Below are 23,080 nucleotides of genomic sequence, written 5' to 3'. Positions count from 1 at the left end.
GACATGCTTCCGAATCAACTGCTGGCGCAGTTCTCGTAGCAAGCATTCAATTTTAATCTCAAATCTTCAAAACTATAATAGCCGCAGGCCGAACGCATCTTAGAACAGAGCGGGCGGCGGCTCGGCGAGCTTCTATTCGAGTTTGTATAGTAGCTTGTGGGTGGCCACTAGAAGCAAGGTTTTTTTTAGCTAGGGGTGCTAGGAAAATATGCGAGCCAGGAAATTAGCATCAATGGGAAAATGTATATAAAGAAGTTGCTTCGCGCCGGTTCCAATCAGTTGAGAATTGCAATTTGTCCGGTGGAAAAGTGCGGGCGTCTCCTAGACACGAACGGATTTCCGAGTGGTGTGAGCTGTGTGTTGGGGATCGCAAGGATATAGAGAATAAATGTTCTATCTTCAGTGTCCAGTAGTACAGGACGAAAACTTTGAAGAATGATTAGGTTATTGTTGGCTATCTGTGTGGCGCTGGCTTGTGTAACTTTAGTACGATCAGATCAATCGGATTTTAATCATATAAATGGTGATGGATCATTTAATTTTGGGTAAATACTGCACACTGTGGCTATTTAGTTGTGATGTGTTGAATACATACTATTTGTTGCAGTTTGAAAAACTCTGATGTTGGTGGGCATTACCATACGGCAAGCGGTAATCCAAAAACCGTAGTGAGAGGACGGTACGGAAGTCGACAACCGGATACTGGTCGTGTTGAGGAAACTATATATACCGCTGGTCCACGGGGGTAAGTGTTTACCCTTGACAAAATTGCTGTTCTGGATATTGTAAACTCCAAAGTGAAAGGTTTGCTGCAAAAAGTTGTGACATTGAACTTAAAGTCAAGCAACCTCTACCGAGGTCGCCGTGTATTTAAAAGAGTGAGCTTCAATTGGTGCTGAGCATTTGTAATGTCATCGTCGCGCGATTGTTTACAATATGTCGCTTTTTCCCAACGCAATTTTTATGTGGGAAATTAATTAGTGTGCAAATCAGTAAAGATGAATTGTCGAATTGCGTTGTTTTGTGGTGCCAAAGGAAATGACTATAGTGGATCGTTTTGCTTTAATGTCATGTATATGGACTATAATCCAGCAGTTTTTGAAATATTACGAATTTGAGATGATTACAAATGATCTTTGGTGGACCTGACTAAACAAAAATTTAGCGACAGTCGACAGTAACTGCAGATTGGAAAATATTTATTAGAGTCATCTCAACTATTACTACGTATGTTGAAACGTGTTTAAGGACTTCTTTCAGGGGTAATCAAGAATATAGTGAATAAACATAATTATGATGTTCATTGAAGATAAATAGGAATTTTTACTACAGAATTCTTTATCAATGAAACGTTGCACACGTGTTTCGCTAAACAAACTATTTGTTTTTCACAATAGGAGGAAATTTTCAGACTCAAGACTAAATTCCTGCAAGGGCGTATGCAGTTTGGCACAAAATTTGTTCAAAGCGTTGTTGCCCAGAAACCATTGGTTTTACAGAAAAACTGTCTGAAAACGAGTTTTAAAGAACTAATAGTGCTCCACAAAAAATATACACAATGAAAAAAAAATTCTTAACACAAAAAAGTTTTTAATATGTACACACTAATTTTAATCTACTAAAAGGAAGTTTAATTATCTTTACTTTTGTTAAAAAAACATAAAGCTAAAGCAAAAGTTTTGATTAAAGTCCTGGATGGGGTAAGACATTTTTTTATGGAAGGTTAAATTTTGAAAAAATATTTAATTTAGACAAATTATTTGTATTCCAATGATGTTTTAAAAGAATTCAAGTAGTCATCTCAAATCGAAAAACTTATAATAATCAGCTTAGTAAATGCATCTTTTTAAGTTATTGTGAACTTAATTAGAAAAATTTTAAAATTAAAAATAAATTATACGTCACATCAAACAGGATTAGATATTCCCCCCGAATTAATTTTCAGTTAAAACTGGACGTTATTCCAAAACTTTTGAAAAAAAACCTAAATTAATCCACCTAGCGGTCAGACCCAGCCTTTCTCATTCAAACTTTTATTTGTAAAAATAGATTTAGATGAACGCTTAAATCCAATAAATGTATATTCACTCTTTAGGTTCAAAAATATTGATGTTGTAATCTATACATATAAAAATGAAGTCCGGTCTGTCTGTCTGTTTGATCCATATAGGCTCGAAAACTACCGAACCGATCGACGTGAAAATTTGTATGTAGGGGTTTTTGGTCCCGATAAAGGTTCCTATGATAGTTTGAGGCCCCTCCCTCTTCTGGAAAGAAGGGGTCCAATACAAATGAAACATACATTTCTGCACAATTCAGGAACAAACCAAGCAAATGAAACCGAATTTGGCATGTGGATGTTTTAAAGGGTAATAAATATGTCCATAATGGTTCGACGTCCCTCCCTCATCTGTAAGTACATGTTTCTGCACAAATTTTTGCACATCCCGCGAACTAATCAACTAAAGGGAACCTTATTTGGCGGGTGAATGTTTTTAGTGGTAACAAATATGTTCCATAATCGACCTCAGGCAACATTTTGGATTGGAAGATGGCAACTTCCGGTTGCTGGAAAACAGCCAAAAATGGACAATTTCCACCCAATAATATACGGATAAAGAAAGATACACAGGAGCTAAATTCAACCACAGATACCATTTTAATTTCTAAGATGGCGACTTCTGGTTTCGGAAAAACAGCGGCAAACGACCAAATACCACCCAATATGGGTATTTTCGGAATCGTAATGATGCACTGGAGCCACAAATCGACTTCAAACACCATTATGAATTGTAGGATGGCAACTTGTGGTTTCTGGATAACAGCCGAAAATGGCCGATTTCCGTCTAACATGAGTATCTCCGGATCTAGAATGATACACAGCAGCTGAATTCGACCACAGACCCCATTTTGGATTCTAGGTTGGCGACTTCCGGTTCCTGGGAAACAGCGGAAAATGATCGAGTTACACCCAATATGGGTGTTTCTTCAACCAGAACGACGCTCAGAGGCCAGAAATTATCTCAAATACCATTTTGAAATCCAAGATCGCGACTTCCGGTTTGTGAAAAACAGCCTAAAATAACCAAATACCATCCAATATGAGTATCTCTGGAACCAGAATGATGCAATGAGTTAACAATGGACCTCAGGCACCATTTTGAAATGCTAAATGGCAACATATAGGAACTAGCCGAAAATGACCAAATAATACTCAACATTGATATTTCCGTAATCGAGATGATGCATAGAAACCAAACATTGACCCTGGAAACAATTTTGAATTTAAAGACGACCACTTTTAGTTTCTGGAAAACAACCAAAATAACTAAATACCTCCCAATATGAGTATTTCCGGTGTAAGATTGATGCCAGAAAATTTGCTGAAAATGACTGAATACCACCCAATATGAATATATTCAGAATTAGGGCGATGTACAGAAGCCAAAAGTCGAGGATATTGTCATTTCGATAAAACCAATCATTTCAAACGATTTGTTATTTGACTTTGATCATATCCTATGACCGATTCGTCGTGTATTCGCAGACTTTAAACACATCGCAAGGAATCAATGAATTTGGAACGTTCAAATAGTACAAAACCACATTTAAATTATGTTGAGACTACATATATCAATCAAAGCAGGTATAGTTTTAAATAGCCTTTAAATTTCTTTTCTTTCCATAACTTTTGAGCCACATATCAAATTGTTATGAAGTTTGTTATTCGTAAGTTTGAGAGATGACTCGTTCGTATGACACTAGTTATGTTCAAATAAGTCATGTGATCTTTGAAATAATAGACTTTCGTTGTTTTATCAACAATTTAATACATAACGGTGGCTTGAATTCAATTATAATCAAATGAAATGGGAACGTATAGGGCAGCCAAACTTTGAAACCACGTGTTCAATCATAATTCATCAGTTAACCCTTAACTAGCCCGCTCATCTGATAATAATATTGATCAAATCGGTTGTGTAGTTTCTGAGATAATGAAGTTTCGTGATTTTCACAATTTGGTACTTCACAGACGAAGTTACAGTCCGATCACAGTAAAATTCAATAGGGTGTTACAAGGCATCTAGACTTATTAGTTGACACTAATTTTGTGGAAATCGGGTCAGCCATCTCTGAGAAAAGTGAGTGAGTTCAAGTAGTCTTCGGAATATGTTCCTTTTCATAGCTGGATTTCACATTTTTAAACATAACAGGCAAAGTAATAGTCTGATTGCAAAACAAATCAATAGGGTCTTATGGGGCAACTAGACCTTCCATTTGACACTGATTTTATGAAAATCGGTTCAGCCATCTCTGAGAAACACGAGTGAGATTAAGTAGTCTTCAAAACACGTTTCTTGTCATAACTTTTGAACCACAAGGTTAACCCCTATGAAATTTCAGGTAGCCCGTTCATTTGAAACCAATTTTGTTCAAATCGGATGTGTAGTTTTTGAGATATCGATGTTTCATGATTTTCACATTTGGATACATAACCTCCAATCCGATTACAATGAAATTTAATAGGGTCTTATGAGACAATGAGACCTTTCATTTGCAATTAATTTCATGAGAATCGGTCCAGCCATCTCTGAGAAAAGTGAGTGAGAATAGAAATCTGCACATACACACACACACACATACACACACACACATACAGAAAATGCTCAGCTCGTCGAGCTGAGTCGAGTGATATATGCCATTCGGCCCTTTGGAGCACTTTTATACTTCCGGTTTTGCGAGTGATTGCTATACCTTTCTAGGAGAAAGGCAAAAATCTGGATGAAGAAATGTAAGACAAGTTTTTACTTCAAAGTGAGTCACAAAGAGTTTTTTCAATTTCAACCTTTTTGAGAATAATAAAAATTCCGATGCTACAATATGATTTTCATAGTAATTTCAAATCACAAAGTTCTTGGTGAATAACTTTCAATATTAAGTCTAATAGAAATAAGTTTTTGCCTTTCTCCAAGAAAGGTGTAGCAATCACTGGAAAACCAAAGGTATAAAAGTGGTCCCAATGGCCGAATGTCATATACCACTCGACCCTTTTCGACGAACTGAGCGTTTTCTGTATGTATGTATGTATGTGTGTATGTGTGTGTGTGTATGTGCAACTTTTTTTTCTCACTCACTTTTCTCAGAGATGGCTGGACCGATTTTCATAAAATTAATTGCAAATGAAAGGTCTAGCTGCGCCATAGGTTGCTTTTTATTTTAATGGTAATCGGATTTTTAGTTTAGAGGTTATGTATCAAAATGTAAAAATCACGAAACATCAATATCTCAGAAACCACACAACCGATTTCAATAAAACTGGTTATAAATAATCAAGCTGTCTTCAAAACCCTTAACTTTTAAATTTCGTAATGATTGAGCATATGGTTCAAAAGTTATGTAAAGAAAAGTTATCCTGAGGTGGTTTAAACTAACTCATTTTTCTCAGAGATGGCTGAACCGATTTTCACAAAATTAGTGTCAAATGAAAGGTCTAGTTGACCCGTAGGTTGCTATTGAATTTCATTGTAATTGAATTGTAACTTTGTCCGTTGTTTATAAAAATGTGAAATCACATAACGAAAGTACTAGATCACTGGCTAATTAAAAGGTAGAAAAGTGATCCAAATGGCCGAATGTCATATACTACTGGACTCAGTTCGACGAATCGAGCATTCTCTAAATGTATGCATGTATAGGTGTATGTGTGTGTGAGTGTGGGTGTGTACGTGTGTATGTGCACCTTTTTTTTCGCACTCACTTCTCTCAGAGATGGTCTGAACGATTCTTTCTATCTTGGTGTCAAATGAAGGGTCTATTTACCGCTTAGGTTGCTATTGAATTTCATTGTAATCAAACTTTTAGTTTTGGCGCTGCGTCGGAATGTGAAAATCGCTCCTATATCTCAGAAGCTATGAACATAGTTGAATTCAAATTAATGAGCTTTTAAACCCTTAAACAATGAATTTCATAATGTTTAAACATGTGGTTTGAAAGTCATAGAAAGAAACGTAACCCGCAGACTGTTTAAAACTACAGCTACGATCAAAATATGTGGCCTAAACATCATTTAAATTTGATATTGTACAATTTCAGTGTTTGCGGCCTTGCTCGGGATTGAAGTTGAAATTTAAAGCCATTACTATCATTTCACTTTTTGCCTTTCTCCTAGAAAGGTATAGCAATCACTGCAAAAACTAAAGGTATGAAAGTGCTCAAAAGGGCCGAATGTCGTATATCACTCGACTCAGTTCGACGAGCTGAGCATTTTCTGTATATGTGTGTGTGTAACGCTCTTCCAATCTCACTCGATTTTCTCAGAGATGGCTGAACCGATTTCAATGAAATTAATTGCAAATGAAAGGTCTAGTTGCCCTATAAGACCCTATTGAATTTTATTGTGATCCGATTTTTAGTTTAGAGGTTATGTATCAAAATGAAAAAATCACGAAACATCAATATCTCAGAAACTACACAACCGTTTTGAACAAAATTGGTTTCAAATGAACGGGCTACCTAAAAAACCATTTACTTTTGAATTTTATGAAGATTGAATATATGGTTCAGAAGTTACAGAAAGGAACGTGTTCTGGAGACTGTTTAATCTCACTCATGTTTCTCGGAGATGGCTGGACCGATTTTCATAAAATCAGTGTCATATGGAAAGTTTTGTTGTCCCATAAGACCCTATCGATTTTTTTTTTGCAAACGGATTATTACTTTGCCTGTTATGTTTAAAAATGTGAAATTTAGCTATGAAAAGGAACATATTCCGAAGACTACTTGGACTCACTCACTTTTCTCAGAGATGGTTGAACCGTTTTCCACAAAATTAGTGTCAAATGTATACCTTTATTGGATTTAAGCATTCATGTAAATTTATTTTTATAAATAATAAGTTTGAATGAGAAAGGCTGAGTCTGACCGCTAGGTGGATTATTTTAGGTTTTTGCCTTTCTCCTAGAAAGGTATAGCAATCACTTGCAAAACCGATAGTATAAAAGTGCTCCAAAGGGCCGAATGGCATATATCACTCGACTCAGCTCGACGAGCTGAGCATTTTCTGTATGTGTGTAGTGTGTGTGTACGTGTGTGTGTGTATGTGCAGATTTTTATTTTCACTCACTTTTCTCAGAGATGGCTGGACCGATTCTCATGAAATCAATTGCAAATGAAAGGTCTTGTTGTCCCATAAGACCCTATGGAATTTTATTGTAATCGAATTTTTAGTTTATTGGTTATGTATCAAAATGTAAAAATCATGAAACATCATTATCTCAAAAACTACACAACCGATTTGATCAAAATAAATTTCAAATGAACGGGCTACCTTAAGAACCCTTAACTTTTGAATTTTATGAAGATTGAACTTGTGGTTCAAAAGTTATGAAAAGAAACGTATTCTGAAGACTGTTTAATCTCACTCATGTTTCTCAGAGATGGCTGAACCGATTTTCATAAAATTAGTGTCAAATGGAAGGTCTAGTTGCCCCATAAGACCCCATTGATTTGTTTTGCAATCGGACTATTACTTTGACTGTTATGTTTAAAAATGTGAAATCCAGCTATGAAAAGGAACATATTCCGAAGACTACTTGGACTCACTCACTTTTCTCAGAGATGGCTGAACCGATTTTCACTAAATTAGTGTCAAATGAGAGGTCTAGCTGCCTCATAACACCCTATTGAATTTAACATTGAATTTAACTATAATCGGACTGTTACTTTGTCTGTAATGTGTCGAAATGTGAAAATCACGAAACTTCATTATCTCAGAAACTACACAACCGATTTGATCAATATTATCAATATTATTATCAGATGAGCAGGCTAAGGGTTAACTGATGAATTATGATTGAACACGTGGTTTCAAAGTTTGGCTGCCCTATACGTTCCCATTTTATTTGATTAAAATCGAACTTAAGCAACCGTTATGTATTAAATTGTTAATAAAACAACTAAAGTCTATTATCTCAAAGACTACATGACTTATTTGAACATAACAAGTGTCATACGAACGAGTCATCTCTCGAACTTACAAATAACAAACTTCATAACAATTTGATATGTGGCTCAAAAGTCATGGAAAGAAAAGAAATTCAAAGACTTTTTAAAACTATACCTGCTTTGATCGATATATGTGGCCTCAACATAATTTAAATGTGGTATCGTACTATTTGAATGTTCCAAATTTATTGATTTCTTGCGATGTGTTAAAAGTCTGCAAATGCACGACGAATCGGCCATAGGATATGATCAGAGTCAAATAACAAATCGTTTGAAATGATTGAGTTTATCGAAATGACAATATCCTCGACTTTTGCCTTCTGTAAATCGCCTTAAATCTGAATATATTCATATTGGGTGGTATTCGGTCATTTTCAGCAGATTTTCTGGCATCAATCTGACACCAGAAATACCCATATTGGGAGGTATTTAGTTATTTTAGTTGTTTTCCAGAAACTAAAAGTGGTCGTCTTTAAATTCAAAATTGTTTCCAGGGTCAATGTTTGGTTTCTATGCATCATCTCGATTACGGAAATATTCATATTGAGTATAATTCGGTCATTTTCGACTGTTTCATGAAAGTTGCCATTTAGCAATTCAAAATGGTGCCTGAGGTCAATTGTTAGCTCATTGCATCATTCTAGTTCCAGAGATAATCATATTGGATGGTATTTGGTTATTTTAGGCTATTTTTCACAAACCGGAAGTCGCCACCTTCAATTTTGAAATGGCATTTGGGAACAATTTCTGGCCTCCGTGCGTCAATCTGGTCAAAGAAACGCTCATATTGGGTGGTATTTGGTCATTTTCGGCCGTTTTCCAGACACCGGAAGTCGCCATCTTACAATTAAAAATGTTGTCTGAGGTCGATTTGTGGCTTCAGTACGTCATAACAATTCCGGAAATACCCATATTGGATGGTATTTGGTTATTTTAGGCTGTTTTTCACAAACCGGAAGTCGCCATCTTGGATTTCAAAATGGTATTTAAGATAACTTCTAGCCTCTGAGCGTCATTCTGGTTGAAGAAACACCCATATTGGGTGTTATTCGATCATTTTCGGCTGTTTCCCAGGAACCGGAAGTCACCAACCTAGAATCCAAAATGGGGTGTGTGGTCGATTTCAGCTGCTGTGTATCATTTTAGATCCGGAGATACTCATGTCAAACGAAAATCGACCAGTTTTGGCTGTTTCCCAGAAACCAGAAGTTGCCATCCTACAATTCATAGTGGTGTTCTTGCAACATTCTGGCTCCGGAGATACTCATATTGGGTGGTATTTGGTCACTTTGGGCTGTTTTTCAGAAACCGAAAGTCGTCATTTTGAACTTTAAAATTGCCTGTGAAATCAATTTCTATCATGTGGGAGTTATTCTGGTTCCGAAAACATTCATATTGAATGGTATTTGGTCATTTCCGGCGATTTGCCAGACACCGGAAGTCACCATTTTAAAATTCAAGATTGTGTCTGTGATCAATTTTTAGCTTCTGTGCATCTTTCTGGTTCCGGAGATACTCATATTTAATGGTAATCGTCCATTTCAGGCTGATTTCCAGAAACTGGAAGTTGCCATCTTACAATCCAAAATGTTGCCTGAGGTCGATTATGGAACATATTTGTTACCACTAAAACATTCACCTGCCAAATTTGGTTCCATTTAGTTGGTTAGCTCTCGAGATGCGCAGAAATTTGTGTTTCATTTGTATGGCATCCTTCCCTTCCGAAAGAAGAAGGGGTGTCAAAACATTATGGACATATTTTTTATTCCTTAAAACATCTACATGCCAAATTCGGTTTCATTTGCTTGGTTTGTTCTTGAGTTGTGCAGAAATTTATGTTTCATTTGTATGGGACCCCTCCCTTCTAGAAAAGGGAGGGGTCTCAAACTATCATAGGATCGGTTCGGTAATTTTCGAGCCTATATGGATCAGACAGACAGACAGACCGGATTGCATTTTTATATGTATAGATTACAACATCAATATATTTAAAGAGTGAATATACATTTATTGGATTGAAGCGTTCATGTAAATCTATTTTTACAAATAAAAGTTTGAATGAGAAAGGCTGGGTCTGACCGCTAGATGGATTTTTTTTTATGAAAATACGTTTTTTTTTGAGTTATTTGTGGTTCTCCAGCAACAAACATAAAATTGGATAAAAAGTTATTTCCATCCTTTGAATTATTCAACCCATGGAGATTAAGCTCCTTGAATGTGAACGTAACCATAACTTCTGAGTTATTGATTGAAAAGTTGCATGTTTGTTTTTGGATGTTTGTTACTCAGAATGACGTTAAGTGTACAAGATTCACAACTGTAAAAACATTTTCTTACATTCACGGCCATGATATCTGTGTATAAAAAAAACAAGGTCAAGTTCGGAGTTCCAAAGGCAACCAAATACACATAATTAATATTATTTCAGACGATTGCTGAATTAAATATTTTCTCGGAATGAAATAATATTAGCATAATTGCACTGATAAGTGTATACTACAATGTAATTTAATTTGTTTAATGCGTTCTGCATTTCTAACTAAATAATTAGATACTTACGAATTCATAAAAAAAATAAAGTTTAGAATACTTCAAATGTCACTCCCAGACACAAGTTAACTAAACGGACATTAGATAGATAAGGCTTATATTTGCTGTGCTGTAACAATATATTGATATTTGTTTTCATCGTTTCCATTGCCAACAATATAATCTACCCCTTTGAAGTAAAGCATACTGTTAAAAAAATTAAATGACACTTGCCGAATTGACAGAGCATGTCTATGCTAGCGCCATCTGGAAGATTCTTCAGGCATTCTGGTGATTCATTGATCAATATATTTAAAGAGTTGTTGGGTGCTGAAACGAAAGAATAATTTAACAAACTTATTTCGTTTTGTTTAGCATTACGAATATTAATATAAAAACTAAAATTAATATAAAACAGATTTGTAGCAAGAGATTATGTAAAAATCCACTGCAGTAACCTGCAAATTGGCTAATTGATAAAGGGTTTCAGTATGAAATCAAATGACTTCTTAGTCTAACGAAAGTTAGTAAAAGATATTGGACAAGTGATAAATTTTGTATTATCAACTAAACACACAATTTAGTTTTTAGAAAAGAACATAGCAAATTGAAACAATTCGCTCCTGAGAAATTCCACAAAAAATGGGCAACCAATTTTATCGACCATTTTTGATTTGGCTGAAACTTTGACTAGTTGTTTTTATGGGCAAAATATGCCATTTTCTGTTATTGGTTTAACGTTTGCGGTAAAAAATGGACTTTTTTCAGATGGTGATGGAAAAAAATCTAAGACAGATAACTGAGTTGGATAAATTTCTCATTAATGGTAATTATATTATCCTATTTGCAAAAAAATTCTACGCCGATTCGCCGATTTCGGTACCACATCGATATTCAGCCGCTCCATCTCCTCCAACGATCTTTTTGAGAAGTGGGCCGACGCCAAATCTGGCCAGATCACCGTGTCTTCGCCCTTATGGTATTTCTTGATGAACGACGCAACTTCTGGCAGGCACTTCGTACTATAAATTTCCCCGGGCTGGCCATGCCCGGAGCGAAAGCAGAGCAACTTTGACATCCCTTTCTCGCTGATTGTCAGACACAGCCGCACCTTCTTGGGGAACTTGGTCTGAGAAATAAACTTCACCTCGGTGCTCACTTCCTTTGTGGGGGAGGTAAAATACGAAGTGCTCTGCTAATCGTTGCCATACAGGGCGAGATAGGTCTCGTCGTTCATCAACCCTGCCACGTCGCGATTCGCCGGGAAAATTCAACCGCTGTCGCTGCGTCATTGCCTGCGGCTCCGAGACCAGTGGACGGGACTGCCGCTTCCTGACATGTATGTCCATGTTCTCCAGATACTCTTTCACTGTTTTACCGCATGCACCAACCTCCCAGCTAAATGCACGCAGCGATTCAGCCTTTTTTCCCTCGATCTTCCTCTTCAGCATCCTTTAAAGCTTCTTGTCGCTCAGAGTCGTTTGCCGTCCGGAAGCGGGCTTTCTTTCGTTGCTCTGATCGTTGTCCAATAGTGTCAAGATGTTGTAGACGCTGGAACGGACATACCCGGCGTCCACAAAATGCCGCACGATGTCCGTTTTTGACGCGGCGGGGTACCGTTCTTTGAACGCGCACACTTCTGAAATGAATAGCTTCACTTTTTTCGCCATCGTAGTTAGAGTTTGACTGATAGAGCTGTCAAATTTTTCGTGTTGACTCATGGGTTACTATGATTGATGATGCATGAGTAGTTTCGCCAGTGCAATTAAAGGTAAACCCATGAAAAATCGGCAATTTTTGTCCATTTTTTTACCGCAAACGTTAATTTTTTGGAACACGACTTATTTTTGGGAAGCTATTTAAATATGCTATTTTGAGAAGGTATTTATGATTACAAAAATTTTTAGAGTCAAAACGGTTTGTTTGATTGGTATGACGTCTTCGACGAGATTAGAGGTACCTAATAATTTTGCCTTACAAAAATATATACTCTAAAGGAACATATTTTCTTTTTTGAAAAAAAAAAATTAAAGAAAAATTCAAAATCAATTATCTGAAAAAGCGCATTTTTTTATTATTTTTTTTTTATAAAAACTACAAAAGATTACCTAAACATCTATTATTGCTTGGATTTTCGGCTCATCAGTCTTTAAGCTGAACTAAACGAAGTACTGCCTCTTTTCCTTCAACGTTTCGACAATATATTTTGTCTTTATCAAGAAGTCTACAAAAAACAAAGCAGAGATGTGTTTTCCCTATTTTAAAACCTTTTCCGAATGTCTGGTACTTATTACCTAAACATTAAGAACTGTCCGGTTATGAAGAAACCAAGAAAAAAAGAATGATTGCTTGAAAAAAAAATTGTTTATTTTTTTTTGAACGGCATATTTTTTTTGGAAGGACAAACTTGTTGTCTACAACTTTGCCAATCAAACAAACCGGTTTGATTGTAAAAAAGTTTTTAATCTCCAATAGAGCACTTTATGGGGAATTAAAAATGTTTTTACAGTCAAAGCGGTTTATTTGATTGGCATAGTGGTAGAGAATAATTTTGTCCTTCCAAAAAAAATATACACTGTTGAAATTTTTTTTTCCGAGATATTTTACCTGGTTTCTCGATGATTGGACTGTCTCTATTGCTACCAGTTTTTATAAAAAACATATTTTTAAAAAAATGAGCTTTTTTAAACCTGAATAATTTAGTTTTTTTATTTTTGCCTTTCTCCTAGAAAGGTATAGCAATCACTGGAAAAACCGAAGGTATAAAAGTGGTCCCAATGGCCGAATGTCATATACCACTCGACTACTTTCGACGAACTGAGCATTTTCTGTATGTATGTATGTATGTGTGTATGTGTGTGTGTGTATGTATGTGCAACTTTTTTTTCTCACTCACTTTTCTCAGAGATGACTGGACCGATTCTCATAAAATTAAATGCAAATGAAAGGTCTAGTTGCGCCATAGGTTGCTATTGAATTTCATTGTAATCGGATTTTTAGTTTAGAGGTTATGTATCAAAATGTAAAAATCACGAAACATTAATATCTCAGAAACCGCACAACCGATTTCAATAAAATTGGTTTCAAATGATTGGGCTGTCCCCAGAACCCTTAACTTTTGAATTTCGTTATGATTGAACATATGGTTTAAAAGTTATGTAAAGAAAAATTATCCTGAGGTTGTTTGAACTCACTCATTTTTCTCAGTGATGGCTGAACCGATTTTCACAAAATTAGTGTCAAATGAAAGGTCTAGTTGCCCCATAGGTTGCTATTGAATTTCACTGCAATCGGATTGTAACTTTGTCCGTTGTTAATAAAAATGTGAAATCACATAATGAAAGTAAATATATTGACTTTCTCCTAACGATCACTGGCTAATTAAAAGGTAGAAAAATGATTGAAATGGCCGAATGTATATACTACTCTACTCAGTTCGACGAATCGAGCATTTTCTGCATATATGCATGTATAGGTGTTTGTGTTTGTGTGTGGGTGTGTACGTGTGTATGTGCACCTTTCTTTCGCATTCACTTTTCTCGGAGATGGTCTGACCGATTCTTTCTATCTTGGTGTCAAATTAAGGGTCTATTTGCCGCTTAGGTTGCTATTGAATTTCATTGTAATCAAACTTTTAGTTTTGGCGCTGCGTCGGAATGTGAAAAACGCTCTTATATCTCAGAAGCTATGAACATAGTTGAATTCAAACAAATGGGCTTTCAAACCCTTAAACAATGAATTTCATAATGTTTAAACATGTGGTTTGAAAGTAATAGAAAGAAACGAAACCCGCAGACTGTTTAAAACTATAGCTACGATCAAAATATGTGGCCTCAACATCATTTAAATTTAATATTGTACTATTTCAATGTTTGCGGCCTTGCTCGGGATTGAAGTTGAAATTAAAAGTCATTTCTATCATTTCACTTTTTGCCTTTCTCCTAGAAAGGTATAGCAATCACTGCAAAAACTAAAGGTATAAAAGTGCTCAAAAGGGCCGAATGTCGTATACCCAGTGTTATGAAAATGACTGCAAGACAATGACAGCAAATTTTCAACTGATCCGGCTCTCATTGTATTGCACAGCTCTCACTGCTCCCCACACGTTCGGTGAACAGTTCGACAGCAACTGACGACAGTACACATGCAACTCCATACGGACTGTTATTTTTCATCTTCATATGTGTGTTGGTATTTCCAAGCTGTCGTAAATGACAGCCTATAATCTTCCGACATCCTTCAACACGAATCCGAGCGGGATGTCAGGTGATTATGATCACGACAGTAAGACCGATGAAAGAATGAAAGAGAGATGGTGCGAAGCACGTTTTTGCTTACGTGGGAAATAATATCAACAATGGAAACGGTTTGCTTTGTATTCAATATGCCACCGGCCTGTGAAAAAGGAGAAACGAAAAAATGCAAGTCGACGACAGCCGCAGCCGATCAGCAGGCTGTCAACAGGAACAGGACATCCTCAAAATGAGCAAACTAGGCTGTCATGTCCGAACGAACAAAATACATGCGCAAGAATGAGCTGTCGTACGCAACACAACACCGTTTCTTTGCCTTGTTTAAGCTGTAGCTGTATGTGAGCTCTCATGAATAGCGCATGCATGAGGCTGTTAGAGTGAAGAGAGGGAAAAGTCGTCAGTCGCTCTCCAGTCATTTTCCTAAGCTTGCGTATACCACTCGACTCAGCTCGACGAGCTGAGCATTTTCTGCATGTGTGTGTGTGTAACGCTCTCCCAATCTCACTCGATTTTCTCAGAGATGGCTGAATCGATTTCAATGAAATCAATTGCAAATGAAAGGTCTAGTTGCCTTTTATGACCCTATTGAATTTTATTGTAATCTGATTTCTAGTTTAGAGGTTATGTATCAAAATGTAAAAACCAAGAAAAATCAATATCTCAGAAACTACACAACCGATTTGAACAAAATTGGTTTCAAATGAACGGGCTACCTAAAAATCCTCAACTTTTGAATTTTATGAAGATTGAACATATGGTTCAGAAGTTATGGAAAGAAACGTGTTCTGGAGACTGTTTAATCTCATCAGTGTCATATGGAAAGTCTTGTTGCCCCAAAAGACCCTAATGATTTTTTTTGCGAACGGATTATTACTTTTCCTGTTATGTTTAAAAATGTGAAATCAAGCTATGAAATGAAACATATTCCGAAGACTACATAAACTCACTCACTTTTCTCAGAGATGGTTGAACCGATTTCTACAAAATTAGTGTCAAATGAAAGGTCTAGCTGCCTCATAACACTCTATTGAATTTCACTGTAATCGGACTGTAACTTCGTCTGTAATGTATTGAAATGTGAAAATCACGAAACTTCATTATCTTAGAAACTACACAATCGATCTGAACAATATTGATATCAGATGAACGGGCTAGTGAGGGATATACTGATGAATTATGATTGAACACGTGGTTTCAAAATTTGGCTCCCCCATACGTTCCCTTTTCATTGTAATCAAACTTAAGCAACCGTTATGTTTTAATTTGTAAAAGAACGAAAGTCTATTATCTCAAGTATTACACGACTTATTTGAACATAACTAGTGTCATACAAACGAGTCATCTCTCAAACTTACAAATAACAAACTTCATAAAAATTTGATACACTGTTCAAAAGTTTCGTAAAGGAAAGAAATTCAAAGACTATTCAACACTATAGCTGCTTAGATCAATATATATGGCCTCAACATGATTTAAATGTGGTATCGTACTATTTGAACGTTCCCGATATCGCTCGTGATTGAATTGTTCAAAATTAAGAGTCATTTCTTATATTTCGCTATTTATGAAGCACTAACATTACGTCAAATTTCATATTTTATACTTTAATTACAACATCAATATTTTAGAACCCAAAGAGTGAATATACCTTTTTGGATTCAAGCATTCATGTGAATCTATTTTTACAAATAATAAGATTGAATGAGAAAGGCTGAGTCTGACCGCTAGGTGGATTAATTTAGGTTTTTTAAAGTATATACCTTTTACGGAAAGACAAAATTATTATTCACAACATTGCCGAAGACGTCACACTTACCAAACAAACCGTTTTGGCTCTGAAAATATTTGTAATTATCAATACCTTCCCGAAATAGCATTTTGTAAATAGCTTCTCAAAAATGAGTCGTGTTCCAAAAAATTAAACCAATAGCACAAAACGACATTTTTTGCCCATGGAAACGTATATGCAAAGTTTCAGCCAAATCGAAAACGACAGTTGAAAATAAATTAAAACTGGAACATTTTTGTGGAACAATGTAGTAAATCTTTTAATTTTATTGTTTGTTTCAGTTTCCGTGCTCGGGGACCGAAAATTCACCGCAAGCAGAGCCTTTCACAGGTACCCCGCGGGCCAATAGGCAACCCGGAGGATCCGTTGGCTGACCCATACGACGACCCCAGCTATGACTTCCAATTTAAAACCCAGAGCTATCAGCGCCGGGAGGGAGCCGACAGTAATGGCCGGGTCAATGGGTTGTACACCTACGTTGACGATGCTGGCGAGAAGCATTCCGTTCGCTATTCAGCTGGCTCTGGAACAGGATTTGAAGTAGCAAACCCAGTTCCAGATGCACCGAATACGTTGGCATACGAAAGTCCCCTGTATAAGACCCACAAACAAGTTCGCGGCAAGGTGGCCTTCGAAAATGGTCCCAGTGGTTCTGGCCAATATAAGTAAATTATGTTGAATATATGAAACATTTTTAAAAACGTTAATGATCACGTGTCTTTCAGACTACTGTCGGTTGGGCCGGACCAGCGGCGATCGGAGACAACAGGACCAGATGGAGTTACTCGGGGTTCGTACTCTTTTTTGGATGACAAAGGAATTCAACGAACTGTACAATATATCGCAGGCGCTGGCATTGGGTATAAAGTTGTTCAAAGCACCACCGGAGCAGGCAGTCATCTATTGGCACAACCCGCAACCAATTTCGGAATCAGCCATGTAGAACAAAGCGATGTTACAGATAACAATAATCCAGCCTACAATACTGCTCCTTCCGGTCCAGGATCGTTCCCTACTTCAGCTGACCGACCGAAACCAAGTGGATCCAGACCAACAGCAGCCGGATATGATGACGCACACCCATCGGGAACGGGATATGATAGTTCAAGACCCACAGGAAGTGGTTACGATGGCACACTGCAGGATCATGATGGCTACGATAGTGGTCGGCCCAAAGGTCCGTCATTTGAAGATGACTTCGATAGAAAAAGACCAACCACACCACCCAACAGAGTTTCGTCAAGCACAGACCGACCGGACCCAAGTGAAAGTAAACCGCGCTTTCCCGACGACGATTCCGATTACAGTGGGAAAGGTCAGGAAGACAGTATTATTGGACTCATTCCTCCAAAGTATGATTATGAACCCACTGAAGAATCACCACTGTCAGGACCATTCGATATAAGCATTTCTAGCGGACCATCTGGCCCATCCGGATCCAGTTATCCCAACTTTGAGGAATCTGCTCCGGGAACATTCAACGCAAATGATTTTACCAACTATCCTGAAGTTACTTACGATCGAAAGAAGTTGGAGGAGGACAGAAAAAAGGACTGGCGTGAATTCGCGAAAGATTCAACGATTATCAAGAATGTTGGCGATTGGTACGTGGGGCTTGCCCCGGGAGCTTCGGTAAGGGCTCACATACAGAACATAGATCTGTTGCCGTATGGAGGACGAGCTCCGTCTCCTAGTGAGGCCCTCCGAAGGGAGACTCAACCAAAGAGAAAAACAAAACGTTCCCGCGATCGACGGCGGAGAAGCGTTCGCAAGTGACTTAGTTACACATTTAGGTGTTTTATAATCGCCAAAGTGTCATTTTGGTCGAGTGATATATGTTCAAATGCTACTAGTGTTAATAAATTTTTCATAAATAGAATCGATATTGATAATTTAATTTTATGAAAAATCCATGGTGTCTGGCTTATATATCAATACTATACTAGGCGAATAATGATATGCACATTGCGGTACTCGAATACATGTTGCGATGAAATTTACATGTTCAATTTGTCAGGTGCTAACAAATGCACATCCGGTGATGCATCTCTCAATCAACGTAGCGTGAAACAACGAGTGCTTGTGACCGGTCGTGAGAATAGTGCACGAAGGGTTGGAATGTTATTGTGTAATAGAGGTGGGAAAAATGGTTAACTATAGTGAGCGGATCAGAGCGGTTCCGCTCACTAAGATGAACTAGTTCTTTTTAACAGCTCACTCGCTCTTTTCGTTCCTACATAATTTTTGGTTTTTATCAGTGTAGTTAATTATCAGACACCGTAAGCAAGAGCCATTGAAAGCTTTACACCCGATTTGCCAAGCGCAAGGTCGCGCGCAAAACTACAATAGAACTCCAAGAAACAAGCTGCCACCAAACGTCTGCCCTGATATGCATAACCTGCATTTCTCATCACCCAGCCACCAGCCAGCCGCAAGAGCATGCAAAAAAACAACTTGCAACAGTCCATACACAGGTAGGTACACAAGTTGGCTAATGCCGAGTACGCACACGAATGGATGTGGAACGAAAAGAACGAAAGAACTGATTCACTGATCTTCTGGCAATCCGCTCGCAGGCTGAACAAAAGACTCAGTTCTTTGAAAGATCGAAATCTTTCGCTCTCAGATGAACTGGTTCTTCCGATGGCTCTTTTGTTCAGCTCGCAGGGAATCCGCTCGCGATCAGAAGATTTCGATCTTTTAAAAAACTGATTCTCTGATCAGCACGCGAGCGGATTGTCTGCATAGATTCAAAAGATCAGTGTACCAGTTCTTTCGCTCTTTTCGTTCCTCTTTTCGTGTGCGTCCCGGCGTTAGCCAGCCCGTGCGCTGTGTGTGAACTGTGGCAAGTAGATTTTATTTTTTATTCCCGCGGCTGGTGGATGGTTATGCATAGGAGAGCAGGCAGCCGGCGGCAGCTATTTTCTGAGAGTTCTGTTGCAGTGTTGCACGCCGCTTTGCGCTTGGGGTGTAAAACATTCATATGGCTCTCGCTTGCGGTGTCTGATCAACAGAATCAGCTTCAGCTTTTTGCTTGAATTAAGGGGTAAGTTACCGTTCTTTAAAAAAGAGCGATAGATCACTCACTCACTTTGATGAACCAGCTCTTTAGATCAGTTCGTGAGCGGATTGCCCACCTCTATTGTGTAAAGCAACTACCTAATTGAAATTCTTTTCGAGCATGTCCGTTTTACTAATCGTCGCACATAGGAGTGAATACTTTTAAAACCTGAGCAAAAGTGAGAAATTCAAAGTAAATCAACTTTGTATTGTAGTGTTTCATTTTGAAGTGTGATGTATGCTTGATCACTTGACAGCTTATCAACATACAAGAGTTATGTTTACGGTTTTAACGAGAGGTTTGAATCGAACGCAATTCAACAGTTTTTTGTGCATGATAGTGACGCTTTGATACCGTGAGCTTAAATATAATGTTCCGAAGATAAACAAGTGATTTTTCAGTCACATTTCAGTTTTTCAGTGCAAAAATTTTTTTTAAATAATTATGATCAGGTTTGATGTTCTAAGTGGTCCACTGTGCGTCGTCGAACCTGATTTATAGCAACATATCAGCGATATTTCTAATGCGTGTTTTTAATAATTCACATCCGCGCGATTGAATTCCGGTTTACATTGAGCTTAAATACAAACATAAGTATATTAATTCATTTACTTCTTCAGATTGTGGATTGTTTCAAATTATAAAAGTCATTTGGTTAACTTTAGTAATAATCAGCAAAAGTTTCCAATTAAGGGAGACTATTTCTATTCTCCCGAACTTATTTTAAGCAGTTTGCATCCGTTTCGCAGGGGATTTTTATCATCGGTTATGATTTTAATACTTTAGTTGCAACCAGAGCCGTATTTAGGATTGTGGGGGCCTCCTTTTCAGTTCAGGAAGGTTAGGGAAGGATTATATTAGTTTGAATAAAATTTCAGTTTTTCCTAAGTTTCGCGAAATCATCTGGATTTTTTTTGTATTTAGTTATGAGTCGTGAGCTGAGAAGTGATCTTTTGTGGGGGCTTCCAAACTGTGGGGCCCGGGGCTATGGTGTTTGAAAGTTTTATGATGTGTGTAGATCCGTGCTTGTGTGTAATGTGCGTAATGTTTATCCGTGTTTGTGTGTTATGTGTGTAATTTACTCTTTCGTTTACACGTTATACTATAGCGAGCCTCCTTCCTCCTGCCAAATGTCGCCAATTATAATTCCCTAGAGAAGTTTCGTCGTGCGTCCCTCTAGCCAGATTATCGATAAAAGGGACTTTTTTTTGTTAAGAGGAAATCAAGCAAAAGTATTAATGAATTTAGCGTAAAGGAAAAGTAAGTGGTGGGGTGGTGCCTGAGAATAAACCCATGCTTAAGTTCTTTTTGACATCGAATGGCCTGATTCTACTAAGATTCGAACCCACGACCATCCGCTTAACAAAGCGGACTCTGTTACCTTGAAGCCACGCAGCTCCCCTTCTACTTTGACATAAATACAATTTCGTTTCACCTGTAATATGATTCTTCTACAATGCTATACGAACTAAAACGCAGTAGTGTGTAACATGTACTGCGAACAAATTTTGCATTATATAGGGTAATTGCTCCTATATTCATCTCAGTACCTATATTCATCTCATCACTCTTTTTGATCAATTTATCGTCTTATTTTACCATATTTCCTTTTTTTTGTTAAGAGGAAATCAAGCAAAAGTATTTATGAATTTAGCGTAAGAAAAAGTAAGTGGTGGGGTGGTGCCTGAGAATAAACCCATGCTTAAGTTCTTTTTGACATCGAATGGCCTGATTCTACTAAGATTCGAACCCACGACCATCCGCTTAACAAAGCGGACTCTGTTACCTTGCAGCCACGCAGCTCCCCTTCTACTTTGACATAAATACAATTTCGTTTCACCTGTAATATGATTCTTCTACAATGCTATACGAACTAAAACGCAGTAGTTTGTAACATGTACTGCGAACAAATTTTGCATTATATAGGGTAATTGCTCCTATATTCATCTCAGTACCTATATTCATCTCATCACTCTTTTTGATCAATTTATCCTCTTATTTTACCATATTTCTAACGAAAAACTTTCAACCACTTGACAAAATCGAGAAGCAAATAGATTTACTTTCGAAAATTTGTAGAAATTTGACGGTAAATTGGAAAAGGAGAGAAATAAGATGAATGTAGGTGCACCTTGTTGTTGAGATGAATAACTACAATTTAGTTTTTTTTTTTTCAATGAAAAGTACGTGTACTATTCACTTAGCACAGTCCTTGCTAGGTGTGTACTAGTTGTTATAATGGATGCGGCATTTTCCTTCAATATATTTTACAAAGCTTTGATCAGCCTCGATCCCCCAACGTCCCGATCTCTGCTCCTAGCGTCTATCCTCTCTCCTCAGTACCAATTTACGATGATGCGTACACCCAACGCAAACGGGGAATATTTTATTACTTTTGGGCAATTTTTTGTTACTTTTTGTGTCTTATGACTGCGCATTCTACACAAAAAGTAATAAAAATTATGACGGCCACACGCTTGTATGTGTTTCTGCAGGAGAACATACAGCCCCAAGTATGATGACAGTTCTACAAGGTATGCTATTCACGTCGATGCATTAGTATTAGTGATCGTTATGAACTTTTTCCAATTTTGTATGAAATTTGAAATGATTTTGCATTTTAAATTAAACTTATAGAACATACTTTCCTGAAAAGTTATAGAAATGATGTTTAAACATGTCTCATTTGTGGGGAATACATAAACATGCTGCGGTTTAGGTAAAATATGCTGTTTTTCATCAATTTGCCGGTAACCTTTTTGCACTTTTCGTTTTTTTCTTGTACTCTAATAGCGCTTCTAAATAGAGTCGCTTATGTTTCATACAGTAACAAAAGTCATGAGCTATGACAATGACTAAGATTATGCTCCAACTATTAGAAATATAGCATTTTTATATATTTTATTTCGACATATTGTCGCAATTTTTACACTAAATCTAAATTAATATCAATTTCTAGTGTGTTTCAACTGGAGATTCACTCTCCAACCAATAAAATCAGATATAAAACAACATAAAACGAGAAATTTCCAAAAATGTTCTGAATTCCATACAAGACGAGAAATTTTTCATAACGAGATTTGTTTGTATGCGTGGATAGACAAAAATGTAGCATACCTTGTAGAACTGTCATCATACTTGGCATACAGTCAAGCACCGCAATGCATGTGTTGGCAAGACTTCACTCGCTGCATTTGTATTGATGCAACGATTTGGTTCATTTTTGTCTCCCTTCATCCACACATAATCAAAATCTCAACCGTCAACCTCAAATGTCCAATTAGAAACACTTTCGTTTCGTCTCCCAGTGTTTACTTGAAATGTAAATATGTAATACTGTCTGACCAGAGTTGCCGAAGTTGCGAATATTGTTCTGGATGGGCACGAGTTTTGTATATTCAAACAGGTCCAAATGAGTTTCCATGAACCAATGATTATGTGCTG

At 37.2% G+C, this 23,080-nt stretch overlaps 1 protein-coding gene across 2 annotated transcripts; it reads left to right on the top strand.

The window, feature by feature from the left end:
- The first annotated feature begins 251 nt into the window (after window positions 1-251).
- Window positions 252-18,420, top strand: LOC129722634 (uncharacterized). 2 transcript variants are annotated; one of them, XM_055676236.1, is made up of 5 exons: window positions 252-545; window positions 608-745; window positions 16,857-17,240; window positions 17,301-17,365; window positions 17,423-18,420. In XM_055676236.1, exons 1-5 carry the CDS (start codon window positions 436-438, stop codon window positions 18,349-18,351), a joined length of 1,626 nt encoding a protein of 541 aa, XP_055532211.1. In that variant the 5' UTR covers window positions 252-435; the 3' UTR covers window positions 18,352-18,420. The 2 variants fall into 2 exon arrangements, with proteins under 2 accessions (XP_055532211.1, XP_055532210.1); XM_055676235.1 differs by having other exon boundaries at window positions 263-545; window positions 17,301-18,420.
- Window positions 18,421-23,080: the final 4,660 nt, after the last annotated feature.

Source organism: Wyeomyia smithii, chromosome 2, assembly GCF_029784165.1.
Source record: "Wyeomyia smithii strain HCP4-BCI-WySm-NY-G18 chromosome 2, ASM2978416v1, whole genome shotgun sequence".
In the NCBI taxonomy this organism is placed as follows: Eukaryota; Metazoa; Arthropoda; class Insecta; order Diptera; family Culicidae; genus Wyeomyia; species Wyeomyia smithii.
This window is presented reverse-complemented; position numbering and strand designations above follow the sequence as displayed.